This window comes from Lissotriton vulgaris, chromosome 5 (assembly GCF_964263255.1).
Source record: "Lissotriton vulgaris chromosome 5, aLisVul1.2, whole genome shotgun sequence".
In the NCBI taxonomy this organism is placed as follows: domain Eukaryota; kingdom Metazoa; phylum Chordata; class Amphibia; order Caudata; family Salamandridae; genus Lissotriton; species Lissotriton vulgaris.
In genome coordinates, this window is record NC_141693.1 from 246,575,631 (window position 1) to 246,594,088 (window position 18,458).

Consider the following 18,458-nt stretch of genomic DNA (forward strand, 5'->3'; position numbering starts at 1 on the left):
GGTCACATTCATTTTTTGTAGGCGCGGTGGATTAAGTGATTTGTCCAGAATAACAAGATACTTGGTCGACGCCGAACCCGGTTTCACAGCTCCAGCCACATGGCTACATCCTCTCCCTAACACTCTAGACTTATCGTGATGTGTAACTCTCCAGGCCTTTCCGCCCAGGGCTCTTGGAGATAGCATAGCATGCTACCGCGTGCAGCTGTGTATTTAAGGAAGTCCAGTTCCGGCGTCTGGAGAGCCGCGTGCTGGAGCAGCCCAGACCTGCGCTGCTCCCAGAGGCTCTTCTTGCGAAAAGTGGGAGGGTGTGTATGCGGGGGCCGCCCTCCTGTTCCTCCGCACACTTAGAAGGAGCCGCTGAAAGGCAGCTAGAGCGCACAGCGCGCAGACCTGCCTAGCTGAGACGTACTCAGAACATGGCTGGTGAGTCGGGTCCCAGCGCGCGCCTGCTCCACCGCTTGCGAGCTTCCTCTGAGCGGCGCGCGTTCTGCTTCTAACACGTCTCGTTGCTCCCGTTTCAGGGTATCCAGTACTTGTGGTCGCCGTACTTCTGTGTCTGTCACTGAGCAGCAGCGAGAAGAAAGGCCCCTCTGCAGGTACAGTTCTAACATACATGCATTGCTTGTTGTCGTATTGGGGTGTGTATTATAGCGCTAAAACTAGTGGTTGGAGGCCTCGTAGAAGTACTTCAGGGAACTACGATTGCCGCGAAACTCTGCGCTACACAATTAAATAAAGCAATGCAACAATCCACTCTCAGCTGTACAGAAAGTATGATGGGCGGGCTGTTTTGCAGAAATTTTCCACTGATGCACCAAAAAGATGGGTAAATCTATTTGCATTATTTGTGTAATGGCATGGGGGAACAAGGGGTGGTAGAAACAATTCACACCAAAGGGTATACACCAAATTGTTAGGCTGTTTTTGTTCTGCATATGATATATATTTTTTCTCGACTTTTCAGCCGAGAAAGATTCGACGACGCAGGAGGCAAAGCCAGGTAGTTCAATTTTTATTACAGAAATAAGCAAAACTAGTGCAACGTAGATAACAACTTTTAACACGAATTGGAATGTATTTGTGTAAATCCCTGTCGCACACGTATACTGATTTGCAGTTTAATGGGGGTGTGTATCTATGTGTATCAATTGTTCCACAATCGAGGCTCTGTACTATAGACATGGGAGAATTTGGGTTTATTTAAACCTATATCCATCAAAACGTGGATTTGTTCGCAGTACACGGTTTATTAACACATTTATTTGAAAGGTTAAGGGTGTTAACAAGACAGCTGGTGAGCGCGCGGCGTATGCGAATAAACCGAAGTTAGTGGTACTGGGCGGGGGTGAGGAGGCGCGGTCCAGGTCAAAGAACCCCATCCTCACAGTGCCCAAGGGCTGTGATTCCAGGTGGATGTTTTTCAGAATAAGAGTATCATTTTAGCATACCGCTCTGTTTTTTTGTAGCGCCTCCATGCCTGCCTCATGGTGCTAAATGTACAGTTTACTCTGCTAAATGCGCACTTCATAATCTTGCGCCAAGTGCGGATCTCATAACTGCAGGTGTGCGCTTTGTGGGACCGGGTAGGCGCCATGGAGGGAGATGCGCGCCTCAGGGCGCTAAGTGCTTCCATCGCTGGGTTAAGAATGGGCATACTGGTGTCCGAGTTGCCACCCGGTGAGAAAGGTTCCCTGCGCGCCTCGTAACCCGCGCCTCAAGGTGCACAGAGATGCACCAAGATGCCCACAGTAGTAGTCTTCCCGAAAACTTCTCACAGACCTGTATGTACTCACGTGGATCTGAAATGTAAGATCCGCGAGTGTCATGAGTGCTCTCTGACTCCCAGTCTCGCGTGGAATTCGTGGCATGTGTAATGCGCGAACCCGATGATACCAAACTGAAGAGAACCAAACCCTTCCCGACTGCTGTGCTCCTACCCGGGCATTCCCGCCTCCAGGCCGAGCTAGCACCCTTTCGACTGTTTTTGAGAGCGAGAATTTCTCACCCTTTTGGCAAAGACGCCTGTTTCGCACCCCTTACACGGCCCCTTTCAAACACCTGTAGAAGAGAGCCCGGGCACAAGAGAGCTGCATTCGACTGGAGGCTGGAAATCGACAAAGTTCCCGTGAAAGACCCAATGCGTTTGCGCGTTTTCTGCATTTCCTCCGTTTTGATATTTTCGGAGGGCTGGCTGCGGCTGGGCACGGTGTAAGCCCGAGCTTGTCGGCAGTGTCAAGTTACCTGAAAAAGCACATCTCTCACCTGGCAGTAGTCAGCCTCTCTTTCAAGGCTAAACCATGTTTCATGCCGTTGAACAGTCCTCAGTAGCTGGCCGGGCTCTGACCCCCAAGTGATGAATGCGTTTTTATAGTTCACTGACTTTTGTGCATTTCAAGCGTGCCCCTGTATTCCAAGCAGTTGTGTAATGCTAAATCATGCCCCCCCCCCCTCCCCGCAGAATGTTGAGGGGCCCCTGAGTGTCTCATCACACCGATACTTATTGGCCTTGGGCTTTAGTCATTAATCAATCCGGATTTATGAAGCGCTGCTAATCACCCAGGGTCATTCATCCAGGTTCTGGCAGGGTGGCCAGATTTTGAGTAGCAAAATCCGGGACGGGTGTAGCAAGGGGTAATGCCAAATAAGTCTCAGGATCCGGCATAGGAGTAAAAGGGTTTATTGCCATTTAAGTACAGGAGAAAGGGAGCCCACGACGGAGGTTGCTCGAGCAAGGGTACACCAACAGCAACTGTCATGGAGGTACAGAATGAAAGGGAATAGAATAATGGAAGCATTCTAATAGGAATGTACAAGTTAAAGACACAGTAAGCTACATCATAAGCATGCTACATACCCCCCCCCATAAACACAACATTAATATACAACATAATCTTTACATTTGATGGGTAATCTGTGATCACGATGGTTGTCAACGACAACGTTATCATCAGAAACATTTGAATTTAGTGGAACATCACTTGAGACAGATTGAGAAGGACTTGTAGATGAAAATAAATTGTCAGCTTTAACATTTTTTAAATCGAACCCAGGGCATAAAGTAAAATCAGAATTGTTTTCAAATTCTCTATTAGAGTATGTTTTGTTAAAAATTCCAACTTGAGATTTTAGAAATTTTCACTACATTCTTCTTACTCCACCAACCTCTGTTGTCAAGTAAAAATGAAGATTTGGTGACCTTAATGATACGAACAGGTAGGGTGAACCTGGATTGACCATTACTTACTTTAAAAGGTTTCTTGATGAGAACCCAATCATTGACATTAAAATCAAAATCACTACATTTAGTTTTGCCATCCAAATTTTTTTTTAAAGAGATTGTTTATTGGCAACAAAATCCTTAGTGACTCGCAAATCTGTTGCGGTACTTCTTTCTTTTTCTATACTTTGAGCAACAGAAAATTTGCTGAACCATTTGGGCAAAAGTTTGGATTTAGCTTCTCTTCCTCTAAGGGCTTTGAAAGGTGTGATATTAGTAGTTGAGTAAGGAGTATTAAGATATGCGCAAATTTTGTTTTGCAAGAATTCAGCAACGTCCACATTGGATGAAAGAGCGGTTTGAACTCCTTCCTTAATAAAGCGATTAGCCCTCTCAACAAGGCTATTTGAAGATGGGTTATATAATGCAACCTTGATGTTGTATTTCATTAGATTGAAAGAAACGAACCATTTGATTAGAAATAAAATGTTGAGCATTGCCAGTAACAATGTAATTGGGAGTGCCTTCAATTTTGAAGATGTTTTGAAGAAAAGTAATGACTGTAGCAGAATTTGTTGTTTGTACAAAAGAATAGTAAATCCATTTAGAATGGTAATCCATGGCAACAATACAGTATCTTTTTTCTAAAGGTAGAAGTTTAAAGGGGCCTGAAAAATCTACAGCAATTTTATCCCAAGGTACATCAGGAATTGGTACAGGATATAAAGGTTTTTTGTTGACTTTCCAGTGCTTATCTGAAACAATACATGTGGGACAGTTGTCCATACGTTTTTTTACATGTTTGTCTATGTTTGGCCACCAATAGATCGTTTTAAATTTTTTGAAAGTAGCGGAATTGCCCAATTGACCTTCATGAGCTTTAGCAACGATTTTGTTTCTTAGTGAAGTAGGAGGAACAAATAACCCATCTCTGACACAAATTCCATTCTCAAATGAGATTTTGTTGCTAACTTGTGCAAAGGATCTCAATTCGTCATTAAGGTTTTTAGTATTAGGCCATTTGGTTCTGTTAAAAATGTCTACCTTTTTGAGATTTTCATCATCTGCCATTGCAGATGCCCATTCAACTCTGGATATGCTATTGGAACACAAAGCAACAGCATCAATTAAACCAACAACACAATCAGTGTGAGAACTGTCCTCACCCTCACCATTATCAGGAAGTGGTAACCGGGAAAGGCAGTCTGCACGTACATTTCCCCCCCCTTGAATGTATTTAATGACTAGGTTGTATTCCTGTAGCTTAGAAAGTAATCTTACCAATCTTGCAGACGATTTGCCTAAACCATTCAGAGATAATAAAGACACCAATGGTTTATGGTCTGTATATACTTCACAAGAAACACCCCATATGTAAGTTTTAAATTTCTGGACAGTCCAAACAATAGCGAGTGCTTCCCGCTCAATTGTACTATAACTACATTCAGCTGTGGTTAAAGCACAAGAAGCGAAAGCTATGGTACTTTCCTTACCATCCACCCATTGTCCAAAAACTGCTCCCTACCCTTTTTGACTGGCATCTACCGACATAAAAGGTTTGGCTTTGGGGACAAAAGGTTGCAAAGCAGGAGCATTGATAACTAGTAGTTTAACTTTCTCAAACATTTCTTGAAGATTGGTAGACCACTCAAATTTGCATCCCCTTCTTAAGCAAACATCTTAACGGTTTTATTAGTTGGGCGTAGCCAGGAACAAATCTTGCGTAATATTCGCAAAGACCAAGAAAAGATCGCAAAGCATCTTTATCTGAGGGAGGAGGTGCATTACGTATGGCTTTAATATTACAAAATTTAGGCTTGATGCCATAACTAGAGATTAAGTGGCCCAAGTATTCAACTTCACAAACAAGTAGTTTTCACTTGTTGGCCTTTATAGTCATGCCCTTATCTTGTAAAATTGAAGATACTTTATTGAGGATAGATAGATAGATGTTCTTCTTTGGTTTCTGTGTGCACTAAAATGTCATTGTGAAATGCCTGCACTTGACTCAATTCTCCAAAAAGATTGTCCATAAGCTTCTGATAAACACTTGCAGCCGATGCAAGACAAAATGGCCATCTTAGATATTTAAATGCTCCAAATGGCGTTACAAAGGCTGTAAGTGGTTAAGAATTGAGTGAAAGTTGAATTTGGGGATAAGCCGAATGTAGGTCGATGGTAGAGAAACATTTTGACTTACCAATGTTGGCAAGCATTACATGCATATGCGGTAACGGGTGACAGTCCACTAATATATTCTGGTTGAGGGATCTTAAATCAACACACAATCTTAAATCGCCATTCTTTTTTTTTCTGCAAAACCACTGGAGAAACCCACTCAGAGGCATCAATGGGTGCAATAATACCATCAGCTTGAAGATTAGAAAGAAGAGTTTTAAGATCTTCTCTGACCCTGATAGGGAGGACTGACTTTGTGCACAATAGGAGTGGCATTATCCTTCAATATTATGTTATGTTCAAAATCCTTGACACTGCTGATCGAATTCTTAAACACTTTGGGAAAATCCGCTGCAAATTTGTCAATGATCGGAATATCATCACTGATAGTTAGTATATTTGGAGGTAATTCACCTAACACTATGGGAGGATCTTGTCCGGGACGTAAAATGATGCCTAATAGGCCAAGATCCTTCCATCCAACTATGTTTCTCCATTTGATTGCCACATAAATCTTGGTTTTGATTGATCTGCCTAGGCAAGTAAGTAGGTCCCAAAAGAATCGCATTAAGTCAATATCTTGTTCCCGAATGATTTCGGATTAATGTCAGGAGCAATAAGTGGAAATTTGTAAGGCCATAATTCATAAAATGTGACATCAGCAAGAATGGTAACGGGTGCACCTGAATCAGCCATACTAGGAATAACAATATCAATAGTGATATTAACAAATGGACCTTTGATAGGTTTGTTGGTAAATTCAGGAACATCAATAGGGACAAACCATATTTGCAAACTGAGATGTACAATCTTGTGTTTCAGGCAAATCTACTGAAATGTTGCTTATTCTGGGTCTAGAATTGCTATTAACAGAAGTATAGGTTCTTTTATTACAAACGCTCTGAAAATGCCCACATTTCTGATATTTAGTACATCTTTTCCCTAAAGCAGGGCACTTGGGGTTGTTACCTATGTGGTTTCTAGAGCCACAACGGAAACAAATGAGCTGAGCTTTTGTTTGTTGGTTTTTATGAAATCTTCTATCTGATCCTTGTTTAGGATTAATAGCACACACAGTATTACTTTCAGATACAAAATTGATATTTTAAGAAGTGTCAGAGGAACTGGTTTGATAATTTGTCTGGGCAGGAAACCCAGTATGTTGGTTGCTGGCTAGAACTTTGGACGTAACAATTGACCTTTCGATACTTTTGGCTATGTCAATTGTTTCTACTGAAGTAGGATTGATGGAGGTAAGTAAACGTTCTTGAATTTTTTTAGAATGGCAATGAAACACAAATTGATCTCTTATATATGTATCAACACTAGCACCAAAGTCACATTTTTCAACTAGAACTCATACATTTGCAATATAGTCTTCAACCGATTCTTCTGACGACTGTTTGCACATTGCGAAATGAAATCTTTCTAGCAGAACACTTGTTGAGTCAGTATATTGTTTCCCCATGCGTAATTTTGCTTCTAAATATACATTCCAGCTTGCATCTTCTGAGACAGGTGGAAGAAAATGGGGAAAATTTTCAAAAACTCTGCGACCAGCAGCTCCAAGATGATTGATTAATAAAGCTAATTTCCTAGTGGAAGAATAATCATCAGCATCAATTGCGATTACATAGTTCTCAAAATCTTTCAACCACTCAGACCATTTTAAGTCTGGTTTACCAGGATTTTGTAAGAAGGGTGATGGTTGTATGACACCTTGAGCAGTAGCCAAATCAAAAAAAATATATCGTCTGACCCACCTTCAGGAATATGAGTAGAAATCCTAGGTGGTCGAGACAGGTACGCCTGTGGGCTCCAAAGATGAGTAAAGTCAGAAATGTTGCTCCAGAAGAGAATTCAACATGGAAAATAACATGTTCCTACCCCACTCCTGGTACCAAATGTAGCAAGGGTTAATGCCAAATAAGTCTCAGGATCCGGCATAGGAGTAAAAGGGTTTATTGCCATTTAAGTACAGGAGAAAGGGAGCCCACAACGGAGGTTGCTAGCGCAAGGGCACACCAAAAGCAACTGTCATGGACGAACAGAATGAAAGGAAATAGACGATGGAAAGACTCTAATAGGATTGTACAAGTTAAAGACACAGGAAGCTACATCATAAGCATACTACAACGGGTCAGACATAATAGTAGTATTACAGGACTAAAGCTTTTAGCCTTACTTCTGTATCTCATCTGTCCTTTTTTTTGCGTATCCTTGTGAATGAATAGCTCCTATCTATCTATCTATCTATCTATAGCTAGGGATTCTAAATCATGTAAATGTGTGCATACAAACACACACATTTACAAGTGCATAGATATCCTCCTCATATTTACAAGACTATGTTCACATAACATTAGAAATGGCAGGACCTGTGCCCCCTGCCCACTCCTCCCTACTTTGTCTCTCAGATGGGAGCAGGCTCCTCCCTACTGCATGGGGAAACGGATACAAAACTTAAATTATTTCAGGCTTTAGTGGCTCTTGTGGAGAGGAGAGCATATTATTCAATTCTGTTTGCCTGATGGCCTGTTGTTTCTTCCAAAAAGCGTAACCTTTGTTTAAAATTAACAAAATCGTTGAGATGCCGGTACAGCCCCCTGAAAACCAGAACTATCTGGGGAAATTCGGGACGTCTTGTCACCCTAGGCGCTGGTGAGGTGTGTTGGTCGAAGAGCTATATCTTGAGCTCCTTCCCGAAGGTGGTCTGCGACAGGGTGGTGCGTAGGGGGAGGCAGTTCCAGAATTTGGTGGCGAGATAGAAGGAGCGTCGTCCGGTGCAGGTACTGTGAATTTGTGGTGTGTCTGCGAGGACGAGGTGTGCAGAGCAGGGGTTTCTCATGGGTTGGTGATCAGTCACAGTTGTTTATGTAGTGGGGTCCGATGTTGAGTACCTTTTAGGCATACACGAGGAGTTTGAACTGTCATCTCCTCTGTACGGGGAGCCAATGGAGGTCCTTCAAATGAGTGGGGATGTGTGACCTTTTGTGGAGGTCAAGGATGAGACTGGCCTGTGTTCTGAATGGATTGGAGTCTTTGCATGAGTTTGGTAGAGGTGCCTGCATAAAGTGTGTTGCCGTAGTCAAGTTGGCTAGTGATGAGGGCTTGTGTAACTGGTTACCTTGTGTTTCTAGGGAGCCATCTGGAAATCCTACGGAGTAGGCAGATCAGGTGGAAGAAGGCTGAGGCGACTGTTTATCTGGCATTTATAGTGAGTTTGTTGTCCGGTATGAAGCCTAGGTTGCTTGCGTAGTCTTTGGGTAGGTGTGTGGGTCCTAGCTCCAAGGGCCACCAGTAGTTGTTCCAAAGGGTGTTGTCTCTGCCGAAGAGCAGAACGTCAGTCTTGTCGGTGTTTACTTTGAGACAGTTGTCTCTTATCCATGTTGAGACGTTCTGCATGCATTTGTGGAAGTTGTCTTTTGTCTGAGTGGGATTCACTTATAATGAGAGGATGAGCTGGGTGTCGTCGTAGGAGATGATGTTGATGTGGTCTTAGGATGTCCGCGAGGGGTGTCATGTAAATGTTGAAGAGGGTGGGGCTCAGGGAAGAGCCATGTGGTACACTGCAGATGATGTGTTTGGGGTGAGGTGAACGGGGGTTGCAAACTATCTGGGTGCGTCCTGTGAGTAATGACTCTATCCACTTGAGTACTTTTCCTGTGATTCCGACCTGGCAGAGTCCTTGGATGAGGGTGTGGTGGGAGATTATGTCGAAGGCTGCTGAGAGGTCTAGGAGAATAAGGGCGGTTGTCGTCTCTCCCCTGTCGAATAGTGCTCGTATGTCATCTGTGGCCACGATCAGGGTTGTCTCTGTGTTGTGATTAGCTATGATACCAGACTGGGAAGTGTCAAGTAGGTTGTGTCTTCCAGGTGGCTGGTCAGTTGTGTGTTGATGGCTTTCTCCAGGACTTTGGCTGGGTAGGAAAGGAGGGAAATTGGATGGTAGTTCTGGAGATTGGTGGGGTCTTCTGACAACTTCTTGAGGAGGGGCCTGATCTCTGTGAGCTTCCATGCTTCTGGGAAGGTGCAGGTGCTGATCGAGGTGTTCAGTATGGTGGTGAGCAGGGGACTGATTTCACTGTTTCTGTGATTGAAGATTCTGTGCAGGCAGGGGTCATTAGGTGCTCCTGAGTGGATGGATATCACCAGGGCAGTAGTGCTGGATATCATGAGTTGAGAGTTGTTAGTTACTGTCTGAGTTGGATGTGGGATTGTGGGAAGTGGCTGACTGGGGGTTGAAGTTTTTGCAGATGGCTGCAATCTTGTTGTGGAAGTGGTTGGTGAGTTTGTTGCAGAGCTGTTGAGTGGGAGGATCACATTCTCTGTGACCAGAAGCAGGAGAATTCTTTGACGATGGTGAAGAGTTCTTTTCTCCGTTTTGAGCTGGCTTCGATGCGCCGAGTGAGGGCTTTTTTTTTTGTGGTTCTGAGTTGAAGGTGTGCGGTGTTCTTGCTGGTTCTCCACGTTCTTTCCAATCATTTGGAATCCTGTTTTGCTGTGTGTACCAGGTGGTTGTTTGGCGGGTCTCAGCTTACCATATGGGGCTTACGGACACTCTTACGAAGGTGGCGACCTATTGGTACTATACCCCGGAGCGCCTGTATGAAATGGACAGTAGCAGGGATCCCCTATGTTGGCGGGGTTGTGGACAAATGGGCACATTAACACACATACTTTGGGAGTGCAGATTCCTACAGGAATATTGGCACCAGGTCTTAAACGAGGTGGACACCCATTTTGACACGGAAATTCCACGCTTCCCTTCATATGTCATTCTAGGGCTGCCCAATGCATTGACCTATCCATTAAGATTGCGAAGGGGACGCTTGATAGCCATCGCACTGGGGTCAGCGATACAGAACATCCTGGCGCACTGGCGATCTGCGCAAATTCCTACGCATCAGGGTTGGCTCCACCGCCTGTGGATGGTCCTGGGCATGGAAAGGCTCTCCCTGTACAAAGCAGGAGAAGGGGCCAGGTATGCTGAGCTATGGAAGCCATTTCTAGCCCTCCTGTCATCTGAGTTTGTGGAGGTGACTCGCCCGAGGTATCTTAGATTGCTGAGGCTGACAGATACTGATTTGGAGAGGAAAGAAGACAGGCCCGCCCGTTAGGGTGGTGGGGGCCGCCAGGATATGAGGAAGAGGGAGACCATGGACCATACGGGGAGGGAATAGGGAGGATGGTGGGGGAGTTGGAGAGAAGGGGTTGGGGGGTGGGGGGAGGTGGTTTGTTAGGCATTAGGTGGGGTTGGGACTGTTGGAAGGAGGGTGGGTTTTCTGTTCACTGAGTGTGTCAGAAGACAGAGGTACGTTGCACCTCTAGGCGGACTAAGAAACACACTGGCGATGGGAAAGGGCGGGTCAGCAGATGGGATGACGGCAGGTCGCATGACACTGTTTTGAATTTTAGGCCCACTTCCATGCCGGAGCCAGTAGCGAAGGTTGGTCATGACCTAGCGTTGCTATGTTTTAAACGCTGCCGGCCCAAGCTGGGTTGTAGGCGGCTTGCTGTGTATAACCGTGAACCTGTAAGTACTGAACCGTATTGAACGCCCTCTCCCTACACTGGCTTGCCTGTCAATCGTCAGACTGCTTGGCGACCTCTTACAGCTGTACTGTACCCATATTGTGTTGACATGCTCAATAAAAGATATTTTATACTAAAGTACCTTGATTATACCCCACCATTCGGCAGCGGGTGGGGTTACCTTCCCACCAATTAAGAAATATACTTGTTTCTGGTTTAAGCCAGCATGATTTCCCAGAAGGGGTGGTTCTTTACAGGACGGCTCTATCTTAGCTATCAGAACAATTCTTTAAGCCGAGGGTGTTTAGCCCATCATTAGCCTTTACTACCAGGTCCATAAATACTGGGAAGCTAAAAATAACTTTTGTAACTTCTCTACCCAATTTGGATTGAATGAAGGCCATGTATTCTATAACCTTTGATGTAACTAAAAAAGGGGATGGGGGACTGGCTGTAATATTTAGAAGTGTGTGGAAATGGACATTTGGTACCCAAAATAACAAATCATTTCTGGAACCTCTCTTATTCAAAATCCGAATAGACAACCATTACACTTTTAATGGCATTCTTTTGTATCAGCCGCCCGGTCCTCGGGCTGATTTTCTGAATACTATTGCTAAATCCTTGGATGTAATATCCCAGTCATCGGATTTTACACTTTTAGGTGATTTTAATCTTCACCTTGAAGACCCAGCAGACAAAGATGCAGTGTATTTCTTGGATATTACAAACAGCCTAGGCCTCACTCAGAAGGTGATTGGCAGCACACCCTCTGGGGGACATTTGTTGGATGGGTTGTTCTCAAACAACAAATCTCTAGAATGTCTTCCATCGCTGCCTCTCATTTGGTTAGATCATAGAACTGTTATATTTTATCTTTCCCTCCAAAATGCGCAATCAGCCGAGAAGGGTTTGGCCTTAAAATAAGATTGTTATTGATACTTTCGAAAGATCCCTGTCTCAGAACCCACCCTACCTTACAGAGGACCCAAATGAGGCTGCTGCCACATTTGATAAATGGCTTAAGAGTGCAATTGATCGGGTGTTACCAGTCAAATCTATGGTTAATCGTAGGTTAAGACATATGGAACCCTGGTACTCCGAACATCTTAGAATTTTAAAACAAAAATGTTGTCACCTCGAAGGGCAATGGAGAGTTAGTGAGGAAATCAACGACAGAACTGCTTATAAACAAGCTCTGCTAGACTATAAAAAATCTGTACAAGAGGAGAAAACTGCCTATTTTACCATTGCGATAACCACAGCAAAAAACTCTACTAAGGAACTTTTTTCCACCGTGAAAAAACTAGCCAAATGTCCAAAGATGATAGACTCACCAATGAATCAGACTTTTTGCTACTCACTAGCCACGTTTTTACAAGACAAAGTTAGTGCAGTCTGTAGTGGCTTCTCCCAACTGGAGACCGTAACAAATCCTAGGGAGGAAAGGGAAATGCCACCAGCTACCTTAGATATTGGTGACCCTACAGAATGATCTGTTTTCCCTCCATTGACTGTGGATGAGGTCACTAATCTTTGGCTATGTACCAAACTTGGCTCTCCACTGGAACAATGCCCGCCCAAAATTTTCCATCTATTACCAGAAGTATTTCCGTTTCATCTGGTATCTATTTTTAATAAAATGTTTATCTCTGGTATCTTTTCCACTAATTGGAAACTGGCATTGTTTCTTCCCCTCTTAAAGAAGGCAAACCTTGATGGGGCAGATCCTAGTAATTACCGCCTTACCGCCCTATCTCAAGACTCCCGTTAACTGCAAAAATGGTTGAAAAATCCATGACTGGTGTTTTATCGGACTACATAGAAAAATATTATTTTCTGGATACCATTCAGTTTGTTTTTAGAAAGCATCATAGTACTGAGTTGGCATTGATTTCAGCGTCCGAGTTGATCAGGCAGACAGTGGATGCTGGAGGTAGTCTAGCACTTGTGCTGCTTGACCTCTCGGCCGCTTTTGATACTGTGAATCATCAAAGGTTACTGAAAGTTCTAGATAGGATTGGCATTAAGGGGAACGCTTTTGCCTTGCTCAGGTCTTTTCTGTCATATCGGGAACAGTTTGTGGTGCTGTCAGATTTTAAGTAACCTAATTTCACATTGCCCTATGGAGTACCCCAGGACTCTTCGCTGAGCCCCACTCTTTTGAATATTTATGTTGCTCCATTGGCAAGGTTGATTCGATCACTGGGTTTCCTGGCTATCTCTTATACCGATGATGCTCAGATTGTGGTTTCAGTGACAGGCTCACCATCAGACACTCCAGCACAGTTCCACACCTGTCTTCGTCAAGTCGGGGATTGGATGGCAGCGAACTGTCTGAAATTAAACTCTGGTAAGACCAAAGTTCTTCTTTTTGGCAGCCACACAAAATTCTGATCCCCTGCATTGTGGCCTTTTGAGATGGGCTCTTTACCAAATCTAGTGAATAAAGTAAAGAACTTCGGTGTCATGTTTGATTCCAAGCTTTCTTTCGAGGGTCATGTGAACCAGGTTACATCGACATCCTTCTACACTTAAAATTACTTGGAAGGTTCTTCCTTTTATCCCGGCTAACCTGCGGAAATTAGTGGTGTTTGCTCTTTTTTCGTCCAAGGACGACTATTGTAATGGACTTTTTAATAATCTTCGGAAGAAATGTTTGACCAAGTTGAAGATTGTGCAAACGCAGCAGCACATCTGCTGTTGAATGTTCCAATACATAAATCTGTCTCTGATGCTTAAAGAGTTACACTGGTTGACGGTGAAGAGACGGATCGAATTTAAGGCCCTCTGCATAGTTTTTAAAGCTGTTCATGACAGAGGATCTGCCTTTTTTTAAACCAAATCTGCATCTATATTCCGACCCGTCATCTCCGCTCAGCCTATGCTCATGACCTGGTAGTTCCCAGGTTTAAAAAGAGTGTTCCTGGGGCGGAAGAAGCTTCCTGGTCGGTACTACTTTGGAACTCACTTCCACTAAGGCCAAAATAAAAAACTCATCTGTTGGCCTTCAGAAAGGCAATAAAAATGTGGATTTTTAATCTCTGATGTGGTAAAATCTGTTTGTTATTATTTGTCTGATGAGCTAGCGCCTTGACACCCTTGGGTGAATGTTTTGCGCTTTCTAAATTTCCTTTTAATTTCATTTCACTACCTCCAATTCCTTACAGGATGAAAATGCATTTAATAAGCTTGACCTATTCAGTGGCTTCTATTTATTTTCTTTATTCCCTTTTCGGGTCCCCTCCAAATACACATATTTTACCCTGGGTTCTCTGTGTGGACTGTACCCGGTCATGTGCTAAAATTACCTTAAGTTGCTGACAAACGGGCATACCGTGACCCTCCGGGGACTCTTACTGAGTGCGGGGGCGGGGCATTCTTATTTTAGTGTTTTGTTTGATATTGCCTCTCCTCTTGCATCTTAGGCCCACCTCCGATTGCGACAGCCCCTCCATGTTACATTTAGACCTTGTAATTGCCCCTTTCTTCCCTGAATCTATCCCTCTAGGTGTTCATTTTTTCTTTGTGAGGTGAACTTTTTCTGCCTGGGATTCAGTTAACCTCTGCTTTCATATGGGGTTCTTAACTTTGGACCCAATTTCCTTATTTCCCTCCCTTTTTGTAGACCCAGCTGCCGCTCATACCCCACTGTGCTGTTGTCTCTTCACCAGCATTGGCCTTCTAGACATACATAATGTCAACACTCCCTCTTTCTCTCTTTGAGCCAGAGGTTTCTCATTTCCCCCAGCTTCAGAGACCACGACCTTACCAGGAACGGCATACAGAATGAATTGCTCTTAATTCACAGAGTATCTCCTTTAACAGTCTGGCCTCTACTTTCAATGACTCATTTGCAACAAGGGAGGCTTCAAACAAACATGTAGAGTTGTTTGCATTAGAAAAAGAACATCCAAACATCAGGGAGGGGACTGTCAATAAGGAATCGACATTTGCTGCAGAAGTAGCCAGAGCCCCCTTGGACACCATCATGGGATATCTGGCCAGTCATATCTGGTATACCTGGCGGCACTCTCCTCACCTGGCCATTTCTGTATTCTTCCGTTCTTTGGGAATTCCCCTCTCCAGCCCCCTCTCCGGTACATACAAAGCTCAACGCAGTGGGTCGGAACAAACCAGGGGAGGAGGAAAGTCGAGGATGTATTACACCGGAACTTCCAAATAAGTCCAGAGTTTCCTTTCCCCAAATCTCAAACAACTCCTGGGGGACAGTCACTAAGGAAATTACCTGACCCGCGTTTGCAAAATCCAGTGATGGAGGGGCTTAAATGCTTTCCCACAAAATCCTTTATTGATACCGCCAAAGATTTTGCTGTGGTATAAGAATCAGCTGCAGGAGTATAATCACCTCCAACTTGAATTACTTCATCATGGCAGAGGGACTCAAAAGCTAGTGAATATTCAACTGTAGATGTATTAATCTTCATCCCACCTGCCTTTCTGATTTTTGAAGCATCTGCAGGTTTTGGGACTTTTTACTTTGGCGGAGGCATCTTGATACAGACTTTTTTGAACTGGTGTTGGCAGTTGACAAGTTATGTTATGTTATATTGGTATTTATAGCGCGCACAACTACTCATGAGTATCCTGGCGCAAAGCAATAGTACACATATGGCGAGAGAAATCGCATTAATAGGCCTGGCCGAAGAGGTGGGTTTTAAGAAGTTTTTAAAAACATTTTATCTCCTGAGTGTGACGTAGGACTGAAGGAAAGGTATTCCAAAGAATGGCTGCTTTTACCGCAAACGATTGGCCGCCCAACTTGGCGCGACGGAAGTAGGGAATTACCATCAAGCGTTGGGACGCCGATCTTAGGGGACGTCGGGGAATATAGAAGGCCACTCTCTTCCTAATATAGGAAGGGCCTGAGTCATGCAGGGCTCTGTGGGCTAAGACCAGGGCCTTAAATTGAATCCTCTGTGTCACTGGGAGCCAGTGCAGTGAGGACATTTGCGCTCTTATGCTGGTATGTTTAGAGATGCCTAGAAGGAGTCTCGCCGCAGCTTTCTGGATAAGTTGTAGCTTATTAACCAGGAATGCTGGTATGCTCAGAGTGCGTTGGCATAGTCCAGGCGAGACAAGATGAGTGAACAGGCCCTAGTAGTGGCTTCCTTTCCTCTCTTCCTCCAAACCCCACTACCCACTCTACCGCCTCTTCACTTGCCTACTTGTTTACTTTATGTCTCTTTCCTTCACCTGAGGAGGTATGCAACTTGATGGTTCTAAAATCAATTTTAGTCGCAGGACAACATTGAGCATTTAATGAATTGATAGTTTGCAGGATCAGGGGATATCCCTGGAACACTCCTTGGGCAGGGGCGGCTGGTGACATTTGAAAGTGGTGAGGCGTAAAATGATTGGCTGAATGAGTCTGAGCATGTGAGTTGCGAGACTAGTCGAGAGCCCATGTTGGACAGTGGTTGGGAGGTGAACTGTGTGATGAAGCCGGCCTGGGGATGTGCGAGGCCTGGTGGAATGTGGCGCTGGGTGCCCTACACTAGCACTATTATGTGAGGTGTGCTGTGTGCATAGACTGATTGGGGGCCGCAACGGGCTGCCCTGGTTGTGCGGGCTGCCCAATGCCCACACGGGGATCCATAGTAGGTGACAGAGGTCATTGTTGGTGTTTTGGGATACACTTTTGCCCCAGGCGGGGATTTCTGAGACTTGGGCCTACTTGCTGACCCGGCCTTGAAGCATTGGGTAGTGTAGGCCCTGCTGGGACTGAAGCATAAGTCTCACTGTGGGGGGGGACATGGAGGTACGGGGAGGGCACCACCACAGGTCAGGACTCTGTTAAGATGCGCCGTCGGGGGACAAGAGCTGTGACGGAGGTCACTCGTGGCGTGTGAGGGCAAAAAGCCAGGTGCAGTGCTTCCATTAAATACACAATCGATCCCTCAGTCCATCAAAGATCAGGAAAAAAATTATTACTGTGCAGCATGCATCTACAACTATAAATTAGAAAACATCACAACACTCACTCGATCTATCACATACTGCGACCGAGCCACTACTAACTAACACGTTCGAGAGAGTAGAGTTAGAGTAGACTCTTACTTTTTAATGTTTTTAGAATCGCAGCGCAGGATCTCTCTATTCTCTCTCTAGTCCTGGTCTACACACACTTAGTAGTGAGTGACTACGTCGACGACACTGAAGGACTGGGTTTTTAGAACCCAGCGGCGCCAGGGAAAACGCCCGATGCCTTCAAGTTCCCCTGCCTTGGCAAACAGAGACACGGGACGCTTCTTGATGACGTCAAAGACCAAAGTTTATTGGCTGCAACCTGGAACAGAGATCTACGAAGCAGAACACGGGTGGTTCGCTAGAGACTGCACAATTTCAATGAGCGGAGCATGGTCTTTTATGCCAAAAATCACATTCCAAAGTAGCATCAGTTACATACAAACTAACCAATCAGATTGTGACATTTCAAAAGTAGCGCATGACGGCAATCCCATTTTCCGTTGTCCAGCCCACCAGAAATGACCAAGCACATTCCATTTTCCTGTTCGATCAGGCCGGAAAAACCCATCATAAAACCTTAACCCAAATCAGTGATTATGTCGTAAAGGAAGGAGCAGAAACAGATTGGGAGCAAGATAGAAAGGTGGGTGCAGTGTACTATAAACTTCGGCATTTCCTGCTCTTTGATCTTTATCTAACCAGCTGCTTAACAAGGAACTGGCTCAGCGAGGTCAGCCTCGGGTAAGGGAGTCAGTTCGGCCAGGTCATTCAGAAGTCAGCTAAGGTGTTCGTGTCCCAAGGACTCGCTCGGCCGCAGTCATCAGCCTATGTGAGGGCAACCACACAAAATGGCTGCCGTTCACAAAATGGAACCCGAGGGTTCAAACGAAATCCCTGCATACGTAGTGTTCTCATTGATCGATTAATGCAAAAACACTCGTACACACCGCACTCGTGATTTGTGGTCCGCTGACACCAAAATCGTCTATTTCCGACGACCTTTATTGAACAGGTTCGGAACCACCAAACCTCAGACCCTCAAACTACGGAACTACAACACACGTGAGTGAGTGACACAAGTCAGACTCCTCCAAGTCCACCGTCACGAGTCGACTAGCAGCAGGCACCAGCAGACTGTCAGGGAGCAGACAGACAGCATGCAGCATTCGTCCCGAAATGGCCAATCACTGCATGGCTTCACATGAAGTCACACAGTGATTGGCCATAGAAAGTGCGGCTGCGGCAGTGTGCCACCACACACGCGCGGCACCCAATAATGGATTGCTGCGCGGTGGACCAATCAATCCTTGCGCTGCATGCAGCGCCAGGATTGGCTAGGGAGGCACAGTTACCATCCGCCCTTTCAACCCCAGGGCTGCGGCCCTGGATGCTGTATGAAACAGCACCTCTTGGGTCCCTCTCTAAAGGGAAGAAGACTTAAAGCGCATGTGCGGGCTGATCAAAGGCCCAAAATACATTTGCGCACTACTAGTACTGCTGCAGCTGAGTGTGTGGACTGTCACTCAAGCTGCAG

At 44.9% G+C, this 18,458-nt stretch overlaps 1 protein-coding gene across 1 annotated transcript in view; it reads left to right on the plus strand.

Moving 5' to 3' along the window:
* The first annotated feature begins 239 nt into the window (after positions 1-239).
* The window catches only part of LOC147710601 (prostaglandin G/H synthase 1-like), a 570,882-nt gene continuing 552,663 nt past the window's right edge, over positions 240-18,458 (plus strand). Inside the window, exons 1-3 of the mRNA XM_086921277.1 lie at positions 240-426; positions 525-599; positions 968-1,003. Coding sequence (XP_086777403.1) covers positions 420-426; positions 525-599; positions 968-1,003 — 118 coding nt within the window. The 5' untranslated portion in view covers positions 240-419. The remainder of the gene's footprint in view (positions 427-524; positions 600-967; positions 1,004-18,458) is intronic.